Raw genomic sequence first — 27,476 nt, forward strand, 5'->3', positions numbered from 1 at the left:
AGTATTGTGTTTCAGGTAACACCTTCCTGGTATCTGTGGCAGGACAGGTGATGTCAGGTTTGGCACCTTAGAGGGGTGCTTGGTGTGTGTGGTGGCTCATCTGAAGGATTATGGAACGATTTAAGTACTTAACCTGAGGTACCACTGTAGTACCTAGGGTTAAGAACTTTGCTTCAGGATGAGAACAGAAATCGCATGGCAGAAGCAGCAGCAGCGGGAGGCCCCATTAGCTAAAGTGGTACCTCAGGTTAAGAACAGTTTCAGGTTAAGAATGGACCTCCAGAACGAATTAAGTTCTTAACCCGAGGTACCACTGTACTGTGTATGACCAGTCCTGAAGTGACTTTCTTCCTGCCGAAATGCATGTATCACACACACATCTAGGTATAACTCACTTCTGCACAGTGCTGCACACCTTCTGGCATTTCACTCTAACAATCTTTAAATAAGGCCTTTAAATAAGACTGTGGGACAAAGATGGAACCAGTGCCAAAAAAAGGGTGGTGAGGGGGAGCGCAGAGCATTCTCCATGATGGTCATGTCCCCTACTCTCCATAGGACAGCCCTTTATTCAGAGGCTGGTCTGGTCCAAGTCTGATTTAAAGGTAAAGAGGCACAAGCAGGGAGACCACCTTGAGAGCGGACTAAGCAGGAGCATAGATCACCTGGACCAGTCTTCTCAACTATGGTGTGACATACCTCTGTTTCAATTGTAGTTCTCTCTTCTAAATCTGCATCTAAATTGGGTCAGCAAACTTTTTCAGTAGGGGGCCGGTCCACTGTCCCTCAGACCTTGTGGGGGGCCGGACTATATTGGGGAGGGGAATGAACGAATTCCTATGCCCCACAAATAAAACCCAGAGATGCATTTTAAATAAAAGGACACATTCTACTCATGTAAAAACATGTTGATTCCTGGACTGTCCGCGGGTCGGATTTAGAAGGCGATTGGGCTGGATGTGGCCCATGGGCCTTAGTTTGCCTACCCAGGATCTAAATATACAAATTAACCCACCCCGCTCTCTGAGTGTTAGATGACTCGCCTTTGGGCAATATGTAAGAGGGCAGCCCAACACAGTTCCCTTTGTAGCTTTTCCGGCTCTATGTACAAAGCAGCTGCTACCTGGCAACTTGTATTTAACCACTCAGCTGGTGACAAAGAACTCCATGCATCCTCTTGCAAAGCTAGTTCCCAGAATTCCCTAGGAAGGTGGTTAAGCTCCTCTGGGAACTGTAGTTCTTTGAAAGAAATAGGGGGCTCCTGGCGATTTTAGTACCCTGAACAAACTACAGTTCCCAGGATTATTGGGGGGGGGGAGCCAAGACTGTTTGAAGTCAACCTATCAGTAGTGGCTGGAGCCCGCTGAGACTGGTAGGTCAGAAGGTGGAGAGGTTAACAGCAGGGGAGCCAGAACCAATAGCAGAAAGGCCCAAGTAATTATAGTTTTGCCTCCAGAACCTCCTTCCTGCTGAATTCTATGAAGGCAGCAGTGAGGAGGAGGAGGAGGAGGAGGAAGCTGGAAGGCAGTACCACTCCCTGGGCTGGATGGAAGTAAGAACACAGGTGAGTAGGTGCTGGCCAAGGGCAATTGCCCAAATGGAGAAGCCTCCACTGACTCTGGCCGGGGTAATGCAATGGCAAAATACAATGCATTTCTGGGACATTTTACGCTTGTTTCCAGAAGTAAACAAGAAATGGTAACTGACTAAAGTTTGGGGGTGTTATGGAGGCGACAATTTGTAACCATGTTCTAGAAGGGCTACCCTGTAGGTTTACTTATGTGTAATCTGTACCATGAAAAATGCACTTGGGGTAAGTGTCTTACCCCAGAAAACTGGATGAAGGTTTGGCGGTTCAGAAATGCTTTTAACGAAACAAACAAATGACAACTCAAAAGGAAGCCCTGTTGAAATCTGTGGGGCTTACTCAAAGGTAAGTGAATATAATATCGCAACCCTAGAAATCTAGTTATCATTCCTCCCTCTCTCTCCCAGCCCCACCTAATGAACCATTTCACTAACAACATACCAGAAGCTTCCTCCCCCCTTTGTCTGTTAAATGTTCTTGGAATAGCAATCGAAACCCTGCTGTTTGCAGACGGTCTTTTCTCTCTGACACATTTAGCTTCTTCCTCCAAAACTGGGGCTAAGTTCAAGCCTGGATTTCTCTTAATATCCTGTACATTTCCCAATAAAGTAAGTTGCTAAAAGCCAAACAAAATTCACTCCACAGAGCATCAAGAGACTTCAAAGAAGGGCAGGTTCTCAGTGTGACCTGTTACTGTGTTTGTCACTGTAGTTTTGCCTTCAAGTGATGTCAGAATATAGTCCAGGATTTGAGAAAAGAATGTTAAATGGTTCATCATGTCCCAAGGCGGCCTTAGGGGAGCTCTTTGACAGAATATGGTTTCCCTATAAACAGAGGGTCTGGAATGTTTGGAATGAAAAGCCATCAAAGTTTGGAGAAGGCAACCCATCCCTCCTCTTAACTAGAGGGAGGATGCTGTGTGTATGAGAGAGAGAAGGAACAACAAGAGTTTTGATTAAAATCAATGGCTGCCCTTAATCCCATGTTTTACCTTCATGGTTGGAGACAATCTTGTTTCTGAATACCAGTTTCTGGAAACGATAGGAGGAGAGAACGCATGCAGGATACCCACAGGCAGCTGGCTGGCCACTGTGAGAACAGAATGCTGGACCAGATGAGCCATGGACCTGATCCAGCCTTACTGCAGCTGAAAACTAATCACACCCGCGTAGACACCCACTTTCTCTGCACTCCAACCAGCTTCAATCCAAACTGAGGAAAAGAACAACCTAACTGTGTTTTAAGCCAGTAATGTGTACACAAGTTCTTCTTTCTGGGACCCAGAAAAAAAACTTGATGGAAGTGATATGTATTGATCTTTTTTAAAAAAAATAATAATCCATAGATCTCCCCACCCACCTCTATCTATGCACACACACACCTTTTCAGCATTACAACTGCACTATGAATTATGATTCTCAACCCAGCTTTGATCTGAACCGAGGGAAAAGAGCAACCCAGCCGTGTTTTCAGCCGGTTATGATGCGCACACAACCACAAAGTATTCAGCATGCATCTCTGTGAGAATTTTTGTCCCTGACTGGCCCCATCTACTGGAAATCGGAGGTGAAGAGAGAGCTCTTTTGACAGTCAGCCAATGAACTACAAAGATGAAGTGAGAGGTGGTGGGCAGGCAAACCCACAGTCCAGCCCCTTATAGTAAAGATTATAAAAGCCCCCCCCCCAAAAAAGATGGAACATTTCTGGAAAGGGGACTCATTTGCGGGGAGCTTGCCTTGGCCACAAAAACCTGAACCAGCCACTGCCAGAGACAGAGCCTCCCCTCCTCTTTTCCCAGGGCCACAGGAGGGTACCTACGTTCTTTAAGAAATGCACTGTTTTCTTTCAATTAAAATGGCCATGATGTGCCCCTGCCAAAGCCTACTGCCTTTATGTGCGGCAATGGAGCTGGGCTTTGAGGCACCCATATGTGCTTTTGTCCCACAGAATGTAGTGGTGCCTTATCCCTAAGTGTGGGAATTCACCACAAGAGTTCTTGATGGGGAAGCCTTCTCAAAACTAAAGTAAAATCAGTCTAAAAGTGAAGTAATTCAGATCTTTTTAATCAGTTGTTTCCTTCTTCTATTGGCGACCATGCCTTCAGATGTACCAGGATTTTCCAGACCTTACCCAGGGCAGGCATTAGTATTTAGCTTAATGCCATGGGAGCAAGCCACACTTTTTGTCTGGTTTGCAGGCAACCCTACAGGTGACGGGAAAATGCGTGGAGGATTGGTGGAGGGGGAGATGTCTCTGAAAAGTTTGCTCACATTCAAGGTATCAACAGAGCACCAGTTCTCTCCTTGCAGAACATTAGATGTTATAAAGATAGGTAGCTTTATTAGGAGGATTTTACAGAGCAGTGTTCGGGGGAGAATCAAAAGCTGATGTAAATCAAGGTTACCAGATTTTTTTCAATGAATCCGGGGACACTTTTCAACTTCAATTGATTTTGTACGGGGAAATGGGGACATCTGGTAACCTTAATGTAAATACAATTTCCAGAGGGCTAGGTGTGTTAGTCTCTTATAGCAAAAGCAACGAAGACTTCAGGCACAAAGCAACAAATTCATTATGGCATCAGCTTTCTTCAACGGCAGTCTACATCATCAGATGGACAGCCATAGCCTAGCATTTGCTTCTGCATGCAAAAGGTCCCAGTTTTCAATATTTGGTATCTCCAAGCAGGCCTGGAAATATCTCCGGTCAGTAGAAAATCCTGACCTAGATGGACTCAATATAAGGCAGTTTCCTCCGTTCCTAAAAAAATAGAAAATGTGGGTCCTTTAAGACGCCAAAAGGTGGCTGTTGCTTTAACATAAACACAGTTGCAGACCCCTGACTACAACAGAAGTTCAGGTTATACAGCCATTTGCTTCCTGGGCCATAAAATGCACCATTCTAGTGATCTGGACTTCTGGTGTGTTGAATGGGGGCAAATGCCCCAGGCCTCAGACATGGAGGGCCCCGCACCTTGAGAAAAACAACACTCTCAAATGAAAGGGGGTCCTCAGCTGACCATTTAGCCCCTAGGCTTCACTGAGTCTTAAAATAAGTAGTGCCCGTGAGTCATAAAATGGGTAATAAAACCAGTTGGCTGCAGGCAGTCTTAGACCTGGGCAGTGTCTCAGCAGTACGTGCTGATCTAGTGACTCCAAATTCCTGAAGTGAGGATTCTCAGCAAACGGCTCACCCCCAGGCCCACCCCGACCAGAAGCAATCAGAAAGGTTATATAGTGGTACCTCAGGTTACATACGCTTCAGGTTACGCACTCCGCTAACCCAGAAATAGTGCTTCAGGTTAAGAACTTTGCTTCAGGATGAGAACAGAAATTGTGCTCCGGCGGCACGGCGGCAGCAGGAGGCCCCATTAGCTAAAGTGGTGCTTCAGGTTAAGAACGGACCTCTGGAACGAATTAAGTACTTTACTCAAGGTACCACTGTACTGCTCAATGGTCCCAGTGGATCCACACCACACATTTAAAGTGCATTCTATGCACACGAAATCTCCCCAAAGGAAGCTGGGAATTGTAGTTTCCTCCTCGTGGGCCAAAAATTCCCAGTACCCTTAAAAAGGTAAAGGGACCCCTGACCATTAGGTCCAGTCGTGGCCAACTCTGGGGTTGCGGCGCTCATCTCGCTTTATTGGCCGAGGGAGCCGGCGTACAGCTTCCGGGTCATGACTAAGCCGCTTCTGGCAAACCAGAGCAGCGCACGGAAACGCCATTTACCTTCCCGCTGGAGCGGTACCTATTTATCTACTTGCACTTTGCTGTGCTTTTGAACTGCTAGGTTGGCAGGAGCAGGGACTGAGCAATGGGAGCTCACCCCGTTGTGGGGATTTGAACCACCGACCTTCTGATCAGCAAGCCCTAGGCTCTGTGGTTTAGACCACAGCGCCACCCGCGTCCCATCCCAGTACCCTTAATGAACCATAATTCTTGAGGGGGGGGGAGGTCACGTTCTTTGAGTGTCCACTGGGTGTACCTTAAATACTGCAGGGTGATGTTAGAACACAAGGCACGTTGCTCTTGCTTTTGCCCTGTTCTTGCTCAAGCAGCAAGGACAGCAAAATGTAGCACAAAACTCTTTCAAACCAGCCTTTTCCCATCCTGGTGCACTTCAGTAGTCCTTGGATGACATAAGAGCATAAGAAGGGCCTTTGGGAACAGACGAATGGTCCATATCCTGTCCTCACAGTAGCCTTTGATAGCTCTCTCCTCTGTGATTTTGTCCAATCCTCTCTTAAAGCTATTCAAGTTAGTAGTTATCGCTGCCTCCTGTGGCAGTGAGTTCCATAGTTTAATTATGCGCTGTGTGAAGTGAAGTGCTTCTCTTCTGCTGCTGCAGGTGAAATGGGGTGTTGGGACTGAGCTCAATGAGGTCAGTGCGCATCTGTGAGATGTGCCCTTCAAGCATTCACACTAAGCGGGGGGGAATGGATTCCCACCCGCCCAGCTAATTATTCACTGTGTGAAGAAGTTGGACAATAATAATTTTAATAATAATAATTTATTATTTATACCCCGCCCATCTGGCTGAGTTTTCCCAGCCACTCTGGGCTGCTAGTTCCTGATCATTGACCATAGCTGGCAGGGACTGATGGGATTCAAAACATCTCATTCCTTCAATGTTTTTTAAGCAACCTTTTTTTTGGGGGGGGGGTGGCATTTTAGCTGTTGCTATTGTCAAGACAACTGGGAACCAGAAGGCAGGATGATCTACTGCAAATAATCTCAGTGTATCCCCTGCCTGACCCTGCCTTACGCAGCTGTTTGGAGAGGAACATATCGCCTCCTCCAACTGGAACCAGAATTGTGTAGATGTTGCAACTGTCAGATCGTTCTGACAGAGATGCCCTTCTGCAAGCCTTATTTCTTTATTAAATCGGTGCTCTCTGAACCAAGCATTTGTGATCAAAAGTATTGGGAGGTAAGTGCTTCCATCGAGTGGTGAAAGAATGAGCTGCACCTTTACAAATATTACGCCTTTTCTAACAGGACGGCTGCTCTGGCTGCTCAACTCTCCTTTTTAGATTTTAAGCTAGTAGCAAGAATTTCCTCCTGGATTTTAAAGTGATTTCTGCCCCCCAAAACTTAAAAGTGTACTTCTCTTGAAAAAAATAAAAAGTGGTGTGCTCCTGCTTAAACACAACTTTCACCAGTGTCTGCTCTATATCTTTTTCTCCTGTTAAACCTCTTGACGCTAACTTTTATCTGTAACCCACCTTGAGTCCCTGTCAGGGGTAAAGGCAGGATACACACAAACACATTTAATCTAGAGGACACCAAGTTGCCAAAGATTAGGATAAAGTATAGAAACGGCCATTTTTACGGTGCTCTTAATTAAGGAGAAATTTGTCTAATCCTGAATAATGTAGCATTAGTGGGGAGGAACTGACAAAAGACACCTCCTAACTCCCAATACAACTTAGAAAAAAACCATTTGCTTCCCTGTTTCGATCGATTCCACTCCAAACTCTACCCATTTCACAGATGGTTCTTTTGTGCTACAATTGGTGAAACGTCCATAAGTAAACAAACATAGCAAGGGCGGGGTGGGGGGTGGGGAGTTATCCAGATTCCTTTGTTGCCTTTAGCTGCTTGTCTCTGTCGCTCTCAGCCTCTGTTAACAGAAACTACATTTGCAATTTTGTCAATTTGCTCAGTGACTCATCTACCCACCTTCTCCGACGACAAAGCAAAAAATGCCCACGTACAGAATCATTCGGCGCATCTTCCATCTCGGCATCGATCCTTGCAAAGGCAGCCTCCCCTGCTGTGTGTCTCTGTTAGGCCTCTCCAACTATTATCTTTCTTTCAGAGGAATCAATCTATACAATTGTTATTGTCTTGAGCTAAACATTCAAACTTTCAGCTAGGGGCTGGCGGGGAGAAAACTGCAGTCCTTTCCTTCTTCGCTTTGTCTGCCATCATTGAGTTTTTAGTATTTCCACAACTCCAGGAGTACCTTTTTCCAGGCCCCAGTCTTGTAAATGCCCTTCCCAGAAGGACAGGCAAAAAGTGAGCAGAGAAATGGAGGAAACTCTTACCTTTGTGTAACTGTTCACCTTCCGGCTCTGCTAGTCGTCCCTCCATTCTCAGAGTGCTTTAACAGTCAATTAATCAGTCAATTTACAGGGGCTCTGGGAATGGTAGCTCTGTATGGGGAACAAGCGTCTCCTAACAACTCTCAGCAGCACCCTTAACAAAATTTATTTCCCAGGATGCTTTGGGGGAGGAAGCCATGACTATTTAAAGTGGTATCATAGTGCTTTAAATGTGTGGTGTAAATGTGGCTCAAGCCGAGCGTCCTGCTTTCATGGTGGCCAATCAGATGCCTACGAGAGTCATGTGGGCGGGACATGAGCAACTCTCCCACACATGAATCCCAGTGCTGGAGGAATCGCATCTAGCCATATGGGTTTCCTGCGGACAGCCATTCAGCAGTAAAACGTGGATATTCCTGGGTTAAAGCGCCAGGACAACAACAACCACAACAAACCAGGATACGGATCTGGAAAGTCCAGACTTGTGCCTAGAAAGTGCAAAGCAAATGTAAGTACAGTGGTACCTCGAGTTACAGACGCTTCAGGTTACAGACACTTCAGCTTACAGACTCCACTAACCCAGAAATAGTACCTCGGGTCAAGAACTTTGCTTCAAGATGAGAACAGAAATCACGTGGCAACAGCGCAGCGGCAGCGGGAGGCCCCATTAGCTAAAGTGGTACCTCAGGTTAAGAACAGTTTCAGGTTAAGAACGGACCTTCAGAACGAATTAAGTTCTTAACCCGAGATACCACTGTATGGATGACCCCTTTGCAGAGGGCACCAAACTGGGAAGGGTAGCTAATGCCACAGAAGACAGAATCTGGATTCAAGATGGTCTTAACGGATTGGGGAACTGGGATCCAAACTGGCAAAATGAATTTCAATAGGGAGCTTCTGCACCTAGGCAGAAAGAACTACCTGTCATGGATGCTTGAGATGAGATTCCTGCATTGCAGGGGGTTGGACTAGATGACCCTCGGGGTCCCTTCCAACTCTACAATTCCCATCCCCTTTTAACACTGCAGTCACCCCTACATCTTACAATAGCAGATTCCACCATTTTTGCATGCAGGGGAACCCTCCCCATGGTGTCACACAAACCATCGTAGCCCGTTGTTCTCAGGCTAAACAGAGGTTCACTCCACAGGTTATAAAATAGGGCAACTGGCAACTTTTCCTTTTCATCCTCAGGTCATAAAATGCCTTGCGATACCTGCATGCCCTGGACAGCCTGCCAAGGACTTCCACGAGCCCTCTTCCAGTTTCGTCAGGTCAAGGTCCCTAGAAACTTGCCAAAGAGCTTCTCGCACCTCAGGTAAGCTACATCGGCAACAGGTGAACTTACCTTGCAGCCGGCAGACTAATATTAGACACAGCTGCGTTGGTGGTAGCAGAACTTATGCTTCTGCAGCAATAGGTACATCCCAAAACTTTTTACTGCCAGAGGTACAGAACGTGATGCTCCTCTCTTCTCTAATTTCAAGACACCACTTCCAGAATGTTAATCTGGATATGCTGACCTATTCCGGCTCCTGGTAACCTTGCCATAACCCAGCAGTCTTCCCTCCTGGTTCCCACAAATTCACTCCTCTAATCCTATACAGTGGTACCTCAGGTTACATACGCTTCTGGTTACAGATGCTTCAGGTTACAGACTCCGCTAACCCAGAAATAGTACCTCGAGTTAAGAACTTTGCTTCAGGATGAGAACAGAAATTGTGCGGCGGCAGTGGGAGGCCCCATTAGATAAAGTGGTACCTCAGGTTAAGAACAGTTTCAAGTTAAGAACGGACCTCCGGAACAAATTAAGTTCTTAACCCAAGGTACCACTGTACTCCCAGATCTCCTTTCCCTTCCTTTCCCTGCCTGGCTACCTTTTTTTATTGTGCATCCATGGTAATTTGTGTTCAGCGTGGCGGTTATGCACGATACTGCTTTCAATAATACTTGCACTTGCAGAAGTTTCAGGGAGGGCGTACTGCTTCACTTCCTAGCAGCACGCATCCCATAACTTCCTGTTGAAACCCTGCAGCCTTTCAAGCCCAATGCAAATGTTCCGCAGTTCCCGTTCTCTCACTTTTGTGGCGCTATAGTGCAAGAGCGCCTCTGCAGGTGGCAATAAATGCGGCGACATTGATGGAGCATCACAACTGATACAGTGGAGCGGTGTGTGTGTGGACAGTCCAGTGTTATCCCACCATTGATGCACTATTATTGTGTCACTGGCATGCTGCCGAAGAGATCCACGCTGAAAAATGCCAGTCTGGAGCTATCCCTCGTAAGGAATCCAGCAACCATGGTTGTCCGTTAGAAAAGCACACGTTGCACTGATAAACTGCGTCATGCCGCAGAGTGGTCCCTCTTTCTCCAAGCGCCATCTGTGTGGCAGCAGAATGGCACGCCTTGGGGACAAAAGTCACAGGCAGATAGCGCCCTCACAGTGCCCTTTGCCCGTCCCAGAGATGGAGTTGGGGCAGGTTTATCAGAAGGAGCGCTGGCACACTAACCTTGCTACCTGCTAGGGAGAAAGACGTGTTCCTGAGCGGAGAAAAAAGGACGCAGCTAGCGGATAATTTCTGGGTAAGGAATTGCTTGATATTCCTGAAGACTCTGAAGGGAAACAGAAACCAAAAACCTTGATTCTCGAACTCCCTGCTCGGAAGCCCCACAAGGAAGCCCCGGTTGCTGCTGCGCAGTATAATTTGCAGCCAGGTTGGTGCCAGTCTCCGAGTGATGATGTAGCTAGGGTGTTGTTCTGATTTCAGGTCATTTCCCCACCTTCCCATGGACTTTTGCTTTAAAATCTTTTGCTTTGATTACTGGCAGGAGCTCAGCCCTGCTGGGTGGTGGCTGAGTGAGGGGCGTGGCGGGGGAAGTTTATTAGTATACCATTAGCAGAAGTCTTTCTAGTGGTGTTGTTGTTTGTTTTAATTCCTGCAGCGCAGAGCAAGGCAGTGAGGAGCAATAAGGCCCCTTGGACGTAGCAGAGTTTTCCAGTTATCAAGGGCTTAGCCAGAGAACCCAGGAATCCTGGCTTGCTGTGACCTAACCTACTTCCCAACCCCCCGAAATTTTAGGATTCGGCCTTTCTGTTCTTTCAAGACCACCAAATCACAATGGATCCCTAGAGTCCAGGGATCTGGTCTCCTCCCCAGGCTTCCTTCAGCTTTAACCCACCTTTTTCCCAAAGAACCCAAGAATCTCAGGCTGCTCTTGATGGTTCCCTTATATTTTTTGCCTTTAGGTCTTCCGCCACCATGTGGCTCTGGGCTCTCCTTCCTGTACTCCTAGCTGTAGGAGGTATTGCCGGCTTCTGGGTTGTGTGAGTAACAATAAGCAAAGCGGAGTGGGTGGGATGTGGGAGTGTGTATGTATGTGTATTTGTGTGCTTGCTTTAAGCCCGGCAGTGATAGAGCTGGATTTTGGGAAATGGGATCATGTCAACTCCAGTCTGGTATAGGGAGAGAGTGGCTCAATGGTAGAACATCTGAAGCTGCCTTATACTGAGTCCATGCAGTGCAGGATTGTCTGCAGTGACTAACAATGCTTCTTAAATGTCTCCGATGGAGGATCTCTCCCAGCCCTACCTGGAGACACTGGGGATTGAACCTGGGAACTTCTGCATACGAGGCAGAAGCTTTGTCCCTGAGCTAAGCTTCAGTGTTCCATTGCTGGCGGGTCCAGGTGAAAGGATCAGGTCACAGGTGATAGAAACAGCCTCTCTTTGAGATCCTGGAGATTTGCCATCAGTCATAGTATCTAATACGGATGACAGATAAATAGTTGGGCCTGACGCAAGACAGTTTTCTTGTGTTCTTTTTTGCAATACCAGATAATTACAACCCAGCAAAGTTTTCCGCTGCCTGCAGGTCAAATTCCTAGTGGAAACGGGGACTTTGTTCAAACAGAGCAGGGTGCCAACGTGGAACTGACCCCTTTAACAGCATTTTGATCTGGAGCAATTGGCAGCGGATTGCAGCTCACCGCAAAGGCGCTTCGCTTGCTGAGATCTGCATGCCAAATACCTATTTTAAAGGGACAAGGGCTTTCTCTTTCCTCTTCTTTTGCAAGCTGGCAACCGTACAGTGACACACACACACCTAGCTCGCTAACCTTTCGTGAGCCAGCTTGGTCACCATATGCAAAGGATCTGGACCCCTGTGGTGCTGCTGTTTTTAAAGTCTTGTAATCGTAACAAATGCCTGCCAACTAGGTTAGCTGGCTCAATTTCATCTGGTGTGCAGGTGTTTCTAAGAGCATATGACAAGCTAGTGGTCCGTCTAGTCCAACATCCTGTTTTCCCAGGGGCCAAGCAGATGCCCATGGGAAGCAGGGCGTCTAGCAGGAGGTGAGCACAAGAGCCCTCTCCCCTCCTGTGGCTTCCAGCAGCTGGTATTCAGAAGCATTACTGCCTCTGGCCACAGAGACAGAGCAGAGCTGCCATGGCTAGTAGCCATTGATTTGGCAGCACTTGTACTTTGTGCCACAGGACAAAATGTGCAGAGGTGTAGTTAGGGTGGGCAGCCTTTAATTTCTAACGAGGCACTGCCAGGTCTACTGCTTCCCTCTACTCCCAGGTGCTTGGAGGCTGTAGCTGTCTCTCTCCCTCTGTTTTGCACACTAAAACAGCAACCACCCACATGCCTCCAGCATTCTCTCTTTGCAAGGAAACTGCCCCATCATGAACTCTGGGGCACTTTCAGGTGAACTGGGCGTTCGCTCTGATTTGTTTGCAGGGAGATGAGAGGATGTTGGCTATTTAACAAGCACTCATTTGGAGGTTAGATGATGGTGCGTCAAAGGAAGTGTCCTCACTCACTTTCCTTATTGCGAAAAAGGCCCATCTCTGGGGGGGGGGGGGTGGAGCAGGTTTGTTGTGCGACTATAATTGCGTGACCGGAATTTGCCACTTTGGATGAAATCCCACCTTAAAGCAGAGACAGCCTGGAGGCACCGTGTGTGTGTGTGTGTGTGTGTGTGTGTGTGGTGAGCAAGTGTGTAAGTTTTATCATTAAGATAGTTTGCCAGGTTTTCCTAACCAATCAGTTATAGTAGAGAAATGCAATACATAATAATAAAGGAAGGAAATTTATTGAGAGGTGGGCTTTGTTTTTACATGTTTGGAATGACAATGTACATGTTTATATTTTCCCTTTTAATCTATTCACTGTACAGTACTTTAGAGATTTGTTGTTGCTTTGCTGCCCCTTTTCTCCTTCATATGTCATTTCCCCGCTCCCCCCCCCCCCAATTTTCTTCTTTTTTTCTTGACAGGCAAGTTTGTTTGATGAAGAACAGTCTTGGCTACAAAGTGTAGTGATATAATATTATTCAAAAATAAAAAAACAGGGACTAAGTGTGTGACAGAGTATACTTTAAACTTATTGGGAAGAATTTGAAAAACAAGCGTTAGTTTGGCAACTCCAGCCAATTAATGAGATTCCACCCCACCTCCTTTTCAGGTATGCCATGGCTGTTGCAAATGGATCTGTAAACATCACAGAAGCTTTTCCATATATCAGGTATGGCTTGACTGGGTTTCTGAGAAAGTCTTCCAACACCCCCCCCCCCCAAAAAAAACCCCACTCTTCTCTAGCTTCCTTCTTTTCAGGAAGTCAAGTTATTCTCTCTATTGAAGAGAACCCTTTTGAGTGACAGCCTCAAATCTTGTGGAACAGGTGGGCCATAGCCGACCTGATGTTCTCCAGATCTTCCAGTCTACAACTTCCATCAGACCCATCCAAAATGGCTTTGGGGTGTGTGATGGGGACGATGTGCCACTGTGTCCTTCACTTCAGGCAGCAAGAGGGCCTGGACCAGCCTAGAGGAGAAGGATGGACTATTGCCCCATCCAGGCCTAACTAGACTACTCAGCAATCGGTGTGCATCATTTTCAGCCCCAGGACTCCCCCTTTACCCCAAACACACATTTGGAGACCAATTTCTCACTTTTATTTTATACTCTACCCTATATATGGATGGTAGCAGTGCAGCTGCGCTGTGACCCACATTGGATGAGGCTGCAATCCAGGAGTGGGTTCCACCACACTAGGACCAATGAACTAGGGCTGTTTCTGTGCACTGAATTGCTTCTATTGATGGGCCGGGGGGAGTCTAAGGGGCCAGCTTCTAAACTCAGCTGCAATCTGTATGAATTCCCCCCCCCCCCTTGTCTTCCTCCAGCACATGTGGCTCCTCCCCACCCCAGAGCTGTGTCTTTGGTCAAGTTCTTAATCTAGGAGCTTTTCTAGGTAAGCCCTATCTCTCTTGGTCTCTTTCCTTTTGCTGCCATGTGCCACCAGTGCTCCATATTTAATCAGGGATAGCCCTCACCTTTTAGTTCAGGGGCAGGGAACATTTTCCTGGTCAAGGGCCACATGCCTTTCTGGGCAACCTTCCAGGGGCCACTTGCCAGTGGTGGGTGGGGCCATGGGCAAAAGTGGGTGGAGCAACTAATGCAAATTTTACCTTTGGTACAGTAGGCTGGTTTCTACAGAGATTCACACACACACGCCTCTCTATGCTCCATCCAAGAGGCATTGTCTGAGTGCAAGGATGCCTCCTAGCAAAAGCACTCAAGGAAGATGCAAAGCCAAGCCTGTGAGGGGCTGGGGAGGGAGTGTGGCCTGAGGAGACTCTTGAGAGTCAGATAAAGAGATGAGGAGGGTCACGTTTGTCCCCTGAGGAGGAGGAGTTTGGATTTGATATCCCGCCTTTCACTCCCCTTCAGGAGTCTCAAAGTGGCTAACATTCTCCTTTCCCTTCCTCCCCCACAACAAACACTCTGTGAGGTGAGTGGGGCTGAGAGACTTCAAAGAAGTGTGACTGGCCCAAAGTCACCCAGCAGCTGCATGTGGAGGAGCGGAGACACGAACCCGGTTCCCCAGATTATGAGACTACCGCTCTTAACCACTACACCACACTGGCTCTGAGCCTGAGGTTCATTCCTCTCTCATTTTAATTCTTAGCTCTGGTCAATAACTGTCCATATTTCTGTCTGTGGAGGATGCCCAGTTAGGATGGTGTCGGCGCAGCAGGTGCATGTGTGGAGGGGAACAAATGCCATGTTAGGGATTCATTGGGGAAGGAGTTGAAAAGAAAACCACCAGGCCTGTAAGCCCTTTCAACAAATCTGTGCTGCAATGACACTTCAGAAGATGCACCTTAAACAGGATATTGTAGTCCTGGCAAAGGACCCAGGTGTGGTGTAGTGGTTAAGAGCAGTAGACTTGTAACCTGGTGAACTGGGTTCGCGTCTCCGCTCCTCCACATGCAGCTGCTGGGTGACCTTGGGCTAGTCACACTTCTCTGAAGTCTTTCAGCCCCACTCACCTCACAGTGTTTGTTGTGGGGGAGGAAGGGAAAGGAGATTGTTAGCCGCTTTGAGACTCCTTAGGGTAGTGATAAAGCGGGATATCAAATCCAAACTCTTCTTCTTCTACGATTGAAATAACGGTGGGATTGGAACAACTGAATCATGAGGAAAGGTTGAGACTTTTTAGTCTAGAAAGAAAGGCAAGCGTGGGGGATATGATACAGGTGTACAGAATTATTATCATTGGAAATGAGACAGGCTTTCTTCCCTCTCTTATAATACAAGACCCCAAAGGGTTTTTGAGGATTCAGGGCAGATGAAAGAAAATAAGGTAACTTCTCTCCCAGCACATAGTTGAAATATGAAATTTGCTACCACAGTATGTAATGATAGGACACCAGTTTGAATGGCTTTAAAAGAAAATTAGGCAAATTTATGGAAGGAAAGGCTGTCTTCTACTTTAGAGTCTGCCTCTCAGTGACATGTATGGACCACGTGGTGGCTCTGGGACAGCAAATGAAAGGATGGATCTATATCAGCCTCAATAACTGACATCTCTTCCAGGCGCGGTGATCTGCTTTCTGAAATACCAACAGGTGCGGGATTATGGCTGTCATTCCCGTTTAAATCTAGTTGGGCTCATTTTCGGCCTACTCTGTGCCCTCGGGTCATCTATGGTGGGCAATTTCCAGGTAAGAAGCTGCAGATGGGGAGGGGTGTTGACAAGCCTTACCAAAAATGAAGAGGAGGAGGTCTCAGTAGGGATGGTCCTTAAATGACAGGGGTGGTCAGAAGAGGCCCACCCATCTCACCTTTGCTAGGGATGCAGAAGATTGTGGGGTATTTGGGGGGGGGGTCTAGGATGTTTCCTGCACATCTCTACACACTTTAAAAAGGCGATGGGGACGTGGTTTGTCTTAAAATTGGGGCTTGTGAATTTCATTGAAAAGGATTTTGATGAACTAGAACATGAAATGACCTTGGTGGGGAGGGATTTGCTCTGTTGATCTACTCTGTTCTCTTTCCCCTACAGGAAAAAAACCAGATAGAAACCCATTTAGTTGGGGCCTTCTTGGCTTTTGTGGTGGGCATCCTTTATTTCTGGGTCCAAACTTTCCTGACCAACCGAGTGAAGCCGAGGCACGGAGGGTGGTGGATCGGGCCCCTCAGATTCTCCCTCAGCTTCTGTGGTTCTGCCTTTCTCATTGCCAGTATCCTGAACTAGAGCGTTGTCTTTAAAGATGCAGGAGGGGAAATTGCAGAGTACGTGGAGGGCTTTTATAAGGATCCATAGATCAGCGGCAGAGCATCTGCTTTGCATGCAGAAGGTCCCAGGTTCAAGTCTCTCAGCATCTCCAGGTAGGGCTGGGAGATATTCCCTGCCTAAAATCCTGGAGAGCAGCTGCCAGACTGCATAGACAATACTGACCTGGATGGACCATCGGTCTGACTCAGAATAAGGCAACTTCCTGTGTTCTAAGGGAAGAGACAGGTATTATCTGCATTGTTATCAACATGAAGCAGCTTGGGGTTAGTTGATAGGTAGTGTGTTTGGGAGGTTGAAGGGCACAGTTTCACATCTGTTATCTGTTGCACCAAGTTGTTGTTTGGCCTCAAATGGATTTTCTTTGATGTGCTATACAGAACTGGAAACACATTCATTCGCATCCTTAGGGACTGGCTTCAAGTGGTCCCGGAAAGTTTCTTTAAAAAATGTTCTTAGTATTCATTAGGAGCCCAGGCAGCCCAGAACCTGGGACTTTTCTGAGGCCAGTGCCAGGAGTTGGCATGGTCAGGCAAATGCCCTTAGCCTGGCATGAGGGGACAGAGCAGACATCACTGGCAGCCGTTTGCTAGCTCTGTTGTTGCCTGTTTGCTCACCCACCCACTGGCCCAGGGGGGCGGGCAAATGAAAAGCAGCAACATCTCCTGCTGTTGTCACTGCTTGCTTGCCAGTTTTCCCTGTTGAGCTGGTAACAGTGGCCGTTAAGGAGGCTGCGGCCTACCAAATGCATCTTGTCCTGCCCCACATCCAAAACAAAGTGGAACTAGGTCTGGCCTCTCCTCAGTCTTACCTAAGGCTGCATATACACCGTGCATTTAAAGCACATTCTACCCCTTAATAATAATAATAATAATAAAAGACCTGGGAACTGTAGTTTAAGGGTGTTGGGAATTGTGGCTCTGTGAAGGGTAAACTACTGTTCCCAGGATTCTGTGGAGAAAGCTATGTGCTTTAAATGCATGGTGTGTGTGTGCAACCTATATCTCTTTTGGGAATAACAGATGCACCGTCTCTGGCTCCTTTCTCCTTGACTCCTTTAATCCCAGCGATTGTGCTCTTTTTCCTGAAGCTGCATTCTGAGTCGGCCTACTGCGAATGGGCTCTGGCCATGGTCCTCTTCCTTCTCTTTGGGCTCTTTGCAGTGGATTTCTGGCACATGGGGACCTGCTCAGTTCACGTCTATCACCAGCGGGCAGACCAAGCAGCTCAAGACATACAGACGTCAACGCAGACTCTCCCTCTCTGATACCTCTTTATGGACATGGGGGGAAGAAGGGGTCTCTGCAAAACTTTCCACACAGTTGGAATCCTTTTCCAGTGGACCAGATCATGCCCTGCCATGTCTTCTGATGGCGAGTGAAGTAGTTCCCAGCTTTTCTGCTGGGGTGTGGGACTCCCTTGTGGGACGGCCTACAGTCGGGGTTTTTTGGCCATTTTGGAGAGTCTCCCTGACTTGTCACTCATCTCAGACAAATCTCCTCCTCGGTGCTCTTCATAACATTTAGCCGCCGCCTTCTGCTGAGTAGGGGCAGCTCTTCGCCTCCCCTCGCAAAAGGACCCACCAACCATTTCCTCTGCAAAACAGTATTTTAAAAGTGTCTTGTTTTATTTTCTGTTAGCATCCTCCCACTGGTGGCTGCAAAATCCCCGCCACTGCCAGTACTTCATCTTACCCATCTCCACACCGCTGTATATGAAAACCAAAGTGATCTAGAAGGGTCCCAGGCCCATCTTTGTGTGACGCACACATCAGCACCCGCCATTGGCTGATGTGCCCGGACCTTGCTTTCTCTGTCGCGTCGATGGGCCTAGTAACTCTTTCCAGCACCGATGGCTGTGAGGAGCCATTCTCTCCTATGCTTCCCTCCACAGTAATATATGGGAGGGGAAGACAGGGAGACCCCCCCCCACCTCCTCCACAGTCTGCTTTGGTGCAACGAATCTTGCTGCCAGTCAACGGTCTGGTCAAACTGTGTGAGTCGCTTAGGCACATATTCTTACACCAGTTTAAACAGTATCCCGACACGGTGGTTGTGTCTTTCAACCACAGCCTCTACACACACACAGATGAATTTTTTGTTTCTGAAGCTGTTGGGTGGGTGGATAAGATGATATTGTGCCAGAAAGACTAGGTCCAGCTCCTTAAAGCTCTCACACACCTCTCCAGTCACTCATGTGCGTGGATCCAGGTTTTTTCATTATGCTCTGGCAGTATCAACAACTGTGTGTGTCCTTCCTCTGATGGAAAAGTGGGCACCTTTGCTCTCCTGTTAGGAAAGGTGTTGTATTATCCTATTATACAGATGAATACTGAAGTCTTGCCTTCCTTTTTTATGTTCCCAATGGAGCATTGCTCAATCCATTCTTCCACAACTGGAAAAGTAGGTCCCTAATGTGAGAAACTCTTTTTAAACAAAAGCAAAAAAAACTATTCTTCTTTATCCCTTATTAGACTCCTGCCTTGAGGTTAAAGTGAACGTTATCCCTACTTTATAGCTACAAACTGAACCTCCAGTCTAATTTCTTTCCTTTCCTAAGAAAGGACAGTTAATAAAGTGGAAGTTCTGGGTAGCTAGCCGTGGAAGCGCTTATTTATTTGCCCTAAAATCAGAGCTGGCGTGGCAGGCTTAATACAATTCCAGCCAATTTATGTGCGGTGTTTAAATGAGCTGAAGACCACTGGCAAGATTCCTCAGAAGGCTAATGGGACTTGGGGTTGAAAGGGTAGGATTTCTAGATTTGATCTAAAGACACAAAGCAGATTCTTGTACTCAAGATGTGCCACAATGGAAGAGAAGACTTGTGTTTCATTGGGAAGCAGCTCAAAATCCAAGGGGAGCTGGAAAAGTGCAAAATTGCCATTTTCTCTCATACACGTGCTCCTACACTCCCATTTCCTCATGCACCATGGTCCACCTGCACGGGCAGCACCCAGTCTGCTGGCCCCTCCTATTGGCTTCAATCAGCATGGCCCAATGGACAGAGAGAAGTCATTCAACAATCCCATCCCTGCTATACCCACACATGGGATACACAAAGCCCGTTTGCTCTGGGAACTCTTTCTGATGTTTTCTTTCCGTGCCGCTTCCTGTGCTAGCATTGCCCTTCCCTGAGAACCTTTGCATAGCCTGGGGGCTCCTTTACTTGCATGTTACCAGAGCCAAATGGAAGCACACCCTGCCACTTTGCAGTAACACATGAATCAGGTGCTCCCCTCTCTCCCGCCCCTGTTGCACGCAGGTTCATACACACTGACCACCATCTAGCCACTTTTTGGCATACTGTGCACTAAGCATCCCTTCTCTGCCATATGGACAGCACCTATCCTCGTGTTCCCCACCAGCCACACTTCTGTCCGCATTTATTCACACAACCGGCATGCTCTCATTTATGCAGAGCTCTCATCCCAGACTTGCATACCCACAGAGTCCTGAGCCCACTCACAAAACACGCTGCAAGCATAATTTCCAGGAGCCACAGTCTCTGTTTACACAACCAGCATCTCCATGCCAATGCGTAAACAGCCAATGTGGAAACTCATCTGATTTGAATAGGTCCCCACCTACTGATGGCCCCAGGGATGGCTTTGGCTGTTTATACATCATTCGTTTAAAGCACATGACTTCCCCCAAAGAATTCTGGTAACTGTCGTTATGGGTGCTGGGAACAGCAGCTGAGGGGGGCAAACTATAGCCCCCAGGATTCTTCGAAGGGAAGCCATGTGATGTAAATGTTTGGTGTTTCATCAACTCTTAATCTCCCTTTTGGGGGATATGTGCGTGTGCAAAGGCCACCTTACCCTTGCACCATCCAGTATCATTGCACATGTGAAAGCCCTGTGAAGATGCACCCTTGACCTAACCAGAGCCATCACCCCTAAAAAACAACAATGGATCCCTTTCTCTTCCCTCTCACAACCCCACCTCATCACCTTCCAGCTGGAAGCCAAAAGGGCCGCAATCCCCCGGAAGCTTGGGCAGAAATAACACGTGGCAAGTCTCAGCAGCGAGGGAAACATTTGAGTGTCTGTTTGTATTTTTTCTTCTTCTGAGCAATAATTAGACCCCCGGAGATGAAAGGCTTGGGTGGGGGTGGGGTGTTGAACAGCCAGAGAGAAGGGTGGGGAGAAGATGGGCTGTGGGGTTGTTGTATGTGCACGAGAGATAAGGTTGGGTTCACAAAAGGAGAGAGGATGGGCAGACACAGGAGGAGGGTGGCGGGGGGAGGTTACATAGTTGTCTCCTGCCCATTTGCACGCCCGCATGCGCCATCACCCACATCCCCCCCCCTCAGCTGAGAGGAGAGAGCCGTCCAGAGCAGGATGGGGGGGATGGAGGAGGAATGGATAGGAGCAGGACTGCTTTTTTCAAAATCCACCATCACCACCCTATTGCACTGTCACCCAACCTGGACTCCCTTCCCCATATCGATGGATGCCCATTGATCCTGCCGTTGGCTCCCAATTTTGCAGCTCCCACCCTCCGCACTCTTGTGAATGCCACTCAGAAATCCTGCCTCTTGACGCCACTCCAGTATGCCTCCATTAAGGTCTTTGGCATGGTGACTCTGGGGTCCCTCTGCCTTATGTCAAGACCACAGCATGTTCTGAAAGCCTCCCCCCTCCATCTGTCCCCCTCCTCATAGTGCCTTGTGCATATGGGTGCTCAGCTTTAGGGAAAAAGGAGCGGGGACACGGGAGAGGAGTCATGTACCCACCCGGAATTCTGGCGGGGTTGCTAAAATTACACGAGACAGAAGCTAGGCCTCAATTATATCCTTGGAAATTTTGCAGACCAATAGATGAGCTTTTGAAAATACTGAAAGGGGGGCCTAATGTAGGGTGATAAGCGAAGCAGGAAGAGATAGTAGAGGGTATTCTTTACTCATCTGTGCCCCTCTTTTTTTCTTGTTAGAAACACAGGAGTAGCCCAAATGGCTTTGATAAAATTTCCTGCATAAAATAAGAACATGTATTTGAAAGGAGTGAGAGACATCTATTCAAATCTGATCCTGGTTTGTTCTAGACACCTTTTTCTATTTCGAGCCATGATATTTCTAACGTTGGAAACCGAAGGCTTTCTGGTAGTGTTTGTTTTTTAAGCTAACAAAGTCAGTGCAGCTGCCTATTCCATTCTCTCCTCTGCAGCTCTTGCTGAATCCTGCTCTCATACTGCGCTGTCTATGAAGGAATCATGAAGATCCTTCCAGCAGTGACTGTAATGAGTGGTTGCATAAGTCTGATACTTTTGTCACTTAGTCGGAATAAAAAGTTAGGGATGGGAATGGAAAATGCAAGCAGTCACATTGTGCCGTAAGCCGTGCTTTGACTTCTTCAGGGGGTACTCAGGGTATGCAGTACCAGTGCCTCTTTTTGTTATTGTTAAAAAGTGTGGCACTTAATATAACAACTCATGCTGAGTACTGGCACCTATTTTTCTAGAAACAAAGCCCTGGCTATATTTTAAAAACACGAAGAATGGTAATTTGGGAATGTTGACTATTCCTGGTGGGTGAGCAAACACCCCTTTTTTTTTAAAAAAAGTAGCAATTTGTTAAAAATGGATTGCTGACATTGTCAGAGCTTTCAAAGTTATTTTTGGCTTTAAATGCATTTTTCAAATTGCTCCTTTGTGTAAATTTGCAAAGTTCTCAGTAAACTGCTTTAATAGTTACAACCACACCCACCCACTCCAAAAAATCAAATATATTCAAAAATTCAGAGTTGGGCGGGGGGGGGGGGCATTTTTCAAACTTTGGTTTTTGGACATTGTTCCAATGGATATTTAAGCTTTACGCCAACTGGCGATAATGCTTTCCTTACTTTAGCCTAATTAAGTTTCTCAGAGAAGGAAAACTAAAAGAGAAGTTGGAACAGAAGGGAAACGTTTTTGACTTTCTCTCCTGCGACAACCAATTTTATTTATCCATTTCATAAAATGTATATTCCGCTTGATTGTTAAAAAACAAACAAACCAGCAACCAAAATTCTGCTACTAGTTCTGTCTCCTGATTTTAGTCACTGTCGCCATGAACCTGTGAATACGGGGGGAGGGGGCGTGTACTATTTCTGAGGCCACAGAAGGAAAAGCAGGAGAAAGAGAATGTCTTGTGGAAAGAACCAAAACAGAAATCAGGAGGGAGTCTGTGAAAAGGACTCAAGTAAATAAAGACACCCACTTTCCCTCCCACTCCCACCCCCAACCAAAAGGATAGGATTAAACCCCCACCCCAAACCCCACCGGCTCCTGCCCGGTTTGCTCCTCCTCTTCCTTCCCCCCTCTGTTTGTTTTCTTTTCTCTTTTTTCCAGTCCGCCATCCTTTCTTTTTGTCTCCATTTGTTCTTTTCTTTCCCTTCGGTTCTTTTGTAGATTTGTTTTCTGTTGTTGTTGTTGTTGTTAACTATTTACAAGTTCACAGTATGGGCCGCTCCCAAGATGGCGACTTTCCGCCCCAGGGGGTGGGGTGAGACGGAGTTGTTAAAACTTGGACCAAACCCCCACCCCGCCCTGCCCTGCCCCGCCCCTGCCTGCGTCTCTGGTGCAGGGCCTTTTACCCATCCGTCCAGGTTCGTTGGCTCCTCCTGTCCATCTGGAGCGGCTGCCAGCTATTTCCAGGGGCGCGGAGTGGGCTTCCTTCGGCTGCTCTTCCCCCTAGCTGCCCTCAGGCTGCCCCCCTGCCCCAGACGTCACGGCTGCTGTGGAGACGGGGGTGGTGGTTGCTGGACTTGAGTCCCGTTGGACGAGACGAGCTTCTTGTCCTTGGAGCCGCGTCGATGGTGTTCGGACGAGACGTCGGATTCGGAGCGCCGAGACGGTTGGCAGCTGCGGGTTGGAGTGCCTGGCAAGCGGGACTGCTGCCCATTCTTCTCATCTGGAAGCGGAGAGAAGCAAAATCGGGAATTTCACAAGCAGACACACCCCCCCCCCCTTTGGTCAACTGCTCTGAACAACCAAGATCCAACAGCACCTTTTCTCCTGCTTTCTGTCTCATAGTCACTATGGGCCCCTCCAGACCGGTGCTTAAATATGGGTGTGTTCTGTAACAGGTTCTTCACATAATAATAGTGCATTAGAGGTGTGTTTCATCTGCTTTAGTTTGCTCTACAAAGCTTAAGAAAAGGCATAGGCAAATTCGGCCCTCCAGATGTTTTGAGACCACAACTCCCATCATCCCTGACCGCTGGTCCTGTGAGCTAGGAATGATGGGAGTTGTAGTTGAGTTTACCTATGCCTGCTTAAGAATATAGGAAGCAGCTTTAAATCAAGTCACACCACCGCTCAGATCTCCAAGGTTTCAGGCAGGATTCTCTCCCTGGAAATTGAACTTGGGACTTCACGCATGCAAGGCAGATGCTCTAGGGCTGAGCTATGGCCCTTCCCTAACGCTACCATGTCACTGCTGTCTGGAGGGGCACAAAAATAAACCAGAACGTTTGTGGTATAAAGCGTTATGGGCTTCCAGCAGGAAGTTACTGGAGGTGCTCTAAGTGGAAATGAAGCAGTGTGACCACACCAAAAGTTTTGCAGATACAAGATACCCCATTCCAAAGAAGTAGCCTTGTTAATGTGCTGCAGCAAACGGTCTAGAGATAAGAGAACAAGATGGGACGCCATGCAGCAGCTGCACCACCAGGACAGGGAATATTTGCACAGGTACAGAAAATGCCTCTTGACAAAAACCAGCTTGGGCAAGAGCAGTGGCTAGTACACTGCTCATTGCTAGACTGCACCCATCTAAGGTCGAGCAAAGCCATTCAAACACCTACCAGCGAGGGCTTGCACGGAAGGCTGGTCGTGTGTGCTGAGCAGTTGCGCCTGGATTGTTTCCACAACTCGCTTAAACCGGCGGCTAGGACCTAAGAATGAGACATAGGCATTCAGGGTCAGGAAGGAACAGGGGCTCCTCCAAAAGACAAGATTCCAGGAGCAGGACACTGCTAGGGCTACATGATGGGAAGATGCACTCATCAGCAGTGCAGATCCTAAAACCAAGCTCATGCTGAACTCTCTATGGGTGGGTTTAAGACTGTATTAATATTAAAGATATTAAGGCTTTAACGTCTCTGTTTTGTTAGACACCGTACTCAATATATAGTTTTAGAACAAACTGCTTATTTCTGGGATCCAGAACAAACTTGTCTGAAGTGCTATGTGCTGTTTTAAAAACCATTCTCTCTCTCTCATCCGTGACCAGGGGAAAGAGACAGTGGAAGAAGACTGGAAGAAATTTAAAACATATCTTAAAAATTGTTGTAAAATTGAGGAGTGTTAAGATGTCAAGGAATTTGGAAACAGAGAATTGCAGCTGTAATCAATAGGTCAAAAAAAAAAAGAACTTAAATGAAATTGAATTCGAATAATTAGTTAATTGGAGGAGTTGCTGAAGAAATGTAAAACAAGGATGCAGAAAAGGGGAGGTATGGGGAAGTCCGGGAAGTAAGGTGTATGAAAATAAGATTATGAAATTATACATGTTTATATGTTTGTATGTTTGTGTATTGTGCATTGTTTGTTTTTATTATGTGTTTGGAAAACTAATAAAAATTTATTTTTTTAAAAAAAAACATTCTCTCTCACACCATCACACACCCCTATCTATAAATACATTAAACACACACACTCATAGTCTACTCGCTTCAGCACTGCAATATGCCAGTAACAACTGTGAAATGAATGAATTTGGATTCCCAAGTCAGACGCTGGTGCCTTTTTAGACTCTGGGATAGGTGTTATGTTGCCTCTGGAGAGGTTGGTGTTTGAAGTTCCTGTAAATGAACTCTGATCTTCCCTCCAAGGGAACTGGGATCCCCTTTCCCGCCATGGGCGTATCTACAGACTCTAAGCTAGTTTAAAAGGTAGCCGTTTCATGCAAGGCGCTAGTGATCTCTATGCAGGGCCCTTCTCCCCCTTGTGAAACTACGAATTCTGCAGAACTCTTTGGGAGAAACCACAAAACTGGTGAAAGCTGATGTGAAATAGTAAGATACATATGCCCCATGTGAGAATCCCCCATGCATTGTTCATAACCCACTACCAAACATTCAAAACAAAACAAAACAAAACCCCACTAGCTCTGTGGGACATCCCTAGAATTCAGCAGCACCATGTGTTGCTTCTGTTGTCAACCCCCAGGAACTGCAAATAAGCAACTGGGAATCAGCTTTAGCTGAATCTTGAAGGCAGAGTTGGCAGCCTCAAAGAAGGGAGGTATCATGTGGAAAGGTAAGTTACAGGGCCCAAAATAATAGCCATTCAGGAGACTTTGCTCATACATTTAAAGCCATGTGTTTGCAATGATAATGGATGGAAGCTGCTTTTCTTAAAACAGTATTTTCCTGGGGGTCCCAGGGAATCCCGGGGTATGTAAGCCTGTGAGGGGTATGGCCTATCTCTTCTACTAGAACAAGCTGGAAACATCATTTTTCTTTCAATGAATCTAGTGGCTACTATTAAACTTACTCCCAAGTAAATAAAAAAATGTACACATTTCCAAGAGACTGAAAGGTGATTAGGTTTTTGTATCAGAGAGGGACAAAACTCTCCGCTGCCCCACAAATATCTATTTTTATCAATACTTGTCCAAAGATATACAGAAGCTCATACCCAATACAAAGTATCTTTTTATAATACACCAGAATAAAAGAAATACTTTTGAAATCTAATCTAAAAAAGGAACGGAAGCAAAAAGAAGAAGAAAAAGGAAAAGCAAGTGATAGAGAAGAGAGACAGAGAGGAGAGAGAAGAGAGGGGGCGGGAATGAAGAAAGATATAAAAAATACTTCTGGTTCTCTTTCCCTCTTTCCTAAATATAGCATTCACTCAAAAACATCCAACTATTCTATTTTATATAAACCAATTTTTTCCTTATCTTCATATCCAGATATTACATGTTCATTTTCTCTTTCACACAAAAAGTCAGTAAGAAGTTTTCAATCCTTAATAAATGCCAATAGTGATTTTTCTCTCATTAAAGGTGTCCAGTAAACACAATTTATCCCCAAGGCTACTCAAAGGAGGATCCTAGGGCACTCACCTGAGATGAGGGTGAAGGTGACCGAGTAGATCCCGCTGTCCTTGTGTGCCTCCCCACCCTCGGAGTAGCTGATGTCGACTTGGAACTTGACGGGTTTCTGGAAGACAGAGGGGCCACCCGACGACTTATATTCGGCCCGGAAGCTTGTTTGGGATACAACGCTGTGACTCAGGCTGGGGATCTATGAATGTGGTGGAACACAGGAGATGTCAGCTCACAAGCAGCATTGGGCAAAACGGTCCATTTCTATCAATTTCTCATTTTTCTAGTCTTCACATTTCCACATTGACTTGTGATCATTATTTTTATTTATTTTTAAAGTCCTTACGAAAATTCACCAGCATTTTAGTCCGAATTCTTTCTAATATACACCTGCTCATTTCAAATTTTAGCCTAGCATGCACAGTTCTGCAGAGCAACTTCCCCTATTTCCCCCCCGTTCTTTTCAATAATGTCTGCATTCCCGCCTTAACACTGTACCCTAACATATATGCATTTTTGTACACCTTACTTGGTTAGAGAATGGCATTTCAAAATTCAGAGAAGTGTGAATTTTGAAAGTTGACCATGATTTGGTTCACGTATCGATTTGGAAAGTGTGGATTTTGTAAGTCTGCCTTTAAAGGCGAATGGAATCTCTAATTTCTCCCCCATCTTTACCCACAAACCACGGATGGAACTCATCCCTTCCCAGGGTCCTGCTAATTCCACTGTGGTTGTCAGCACCCAGTAGGCCTGTCTTACTTGCCTCCATATCCTATTCTTCACAGTCCCCCCAAACTCACACATTCTTCCCCTCCTGGGCCTTCAGCACTCACCGAGAGGAAGGCATGTACGATATCAGCCTTGATGGAGCTCAGGGGTTTGTCTTTGATGACCACGAAAATTTGTTCCTCTTTGTCTAGGTTGATAAAATTCCCAAACCAGGATTTCTTGGCTAGTCTGAAAGGGGCAAAAGCAGTACAGGAAGGCTGTGACAGCCTGCAAATAAGCACGGCAAAGAAGGAGAGGTGGGAGAGGTGACCACTTGTTGCCACTGAAGCCTGAGCCTGTGGCAACTGCACAACCACAGAAGCACATGTCAGGGACTGGCTGGACGAAGAGGAGAGGTGGGAGGTACCAGCTGGGGAACCCCAAGGGAAACTCCGGAAGAGGAAAGCTCAGAGCACAGGGATTGGCGGTGGGACACTGAGGAGAAGCCAGA

At 46.8% G+C, this 27,476-nt stretch overlaps 2 protein-coding genes across 9 annotated transcripts in view; one reads left to right on the forward strand and one right to left on the reverse strand.

The window, feature by feature from the left end:
* Positions 1 to 1,498: 1,498 nt before the first annotated feature.
* On the forward strand, positions 1,499 to 18,625 carry TMEM150B (transmembrane protein 150B). 3 transcript variants are annotated; one of them, XM_028702053.2, is made up of 8 exons: positions 1,499 to 1,564; positions 8,832 to 8,955; positions 10,885 to 10,962; positions 13,103 to 13,162; positions 13,824 to 13,891; positions 15,520 to 15,647; positions 15,989 to 16,166; positions 17,287 to 18,625. In XM_028702053.2, exons 2-8 carry the CDS (start codon positions 8,840 to 8,842, stop codon positions 17,484 to 17,486), a joined length of 828 nt encoding a protein of 275 aa, XP_028557886.2. In that variant the 5' UTR covers positions 1,499 to 1,564; positions 8,832 to 8,839; the 3' UTR covers positions 17,487 to 18,625. The 3 variants fall into 3 exon arrangements, with proteins under 3 accessions (XP_028557886.2, XP_028557885.2, XP_028557887.1); XM_028702052.2 differs by lacking the exon at positions 1,499 to 1,564 and adding an exon at positions 7,810 to 8,145; XM_028702054.2 differs by lacking the exons at positions 1,499 to 1,564; positions 8,832 to 8,955 and adding an exon at positions 10,108 to 10,220.
* A 1,628-nt stretch (positions 18,626 to 20,253) lies between these two features.
* BRSK1 (BR serine/threonine kinase 1) overlaps positions 20,254 to 27,476 on the reverse strand; it is a 61,949-nt gene continuing 54,726 nt past the window's right edge. For all 6 annotated transcript variants that reach the window (XM_028702049.2, XM_077917094.1, XM_077917093.1 and 3 more), the window contains 4 exons: positions 27,091 to 27,214; positions 26,273 to 26,453; positions 24,006 to 24,095; positions 20,254 to 23,110 (listed from right to left, as the gene is read on the reverse strand). In XM_028702049.2, the coding sequence (XP_028557882.2) occupies positions 22,926 to 23,110; positions 24,006 to 24,095; positions 26,273 to 26,453; positions 27,091 to 27,214 (580 nt within the window). In that variant the 3' untranslated portion in view covers positions 20,254 to 22,925. The remainder of the gene's footprint in view (positions 23,111 to 24,005; positions 24,096 to 26,272; positions 26,454 to 27,090; positions 27,215 to 27,476) is intronic.

The sequence above is a fragment of the Podarcis muralis genome, chromosome 13 (genome assembly GCF_964188315.1).
Source record: "Podarcis muralis chromosome 13, rPodMur119.hap1.1, whole genome shotgun sequence".
NCBI lineage: Eukaryota > Metazoa > Chordata > Lepidosauria > Squamata > Lacertidae > Podarcis > Podarcis muralis.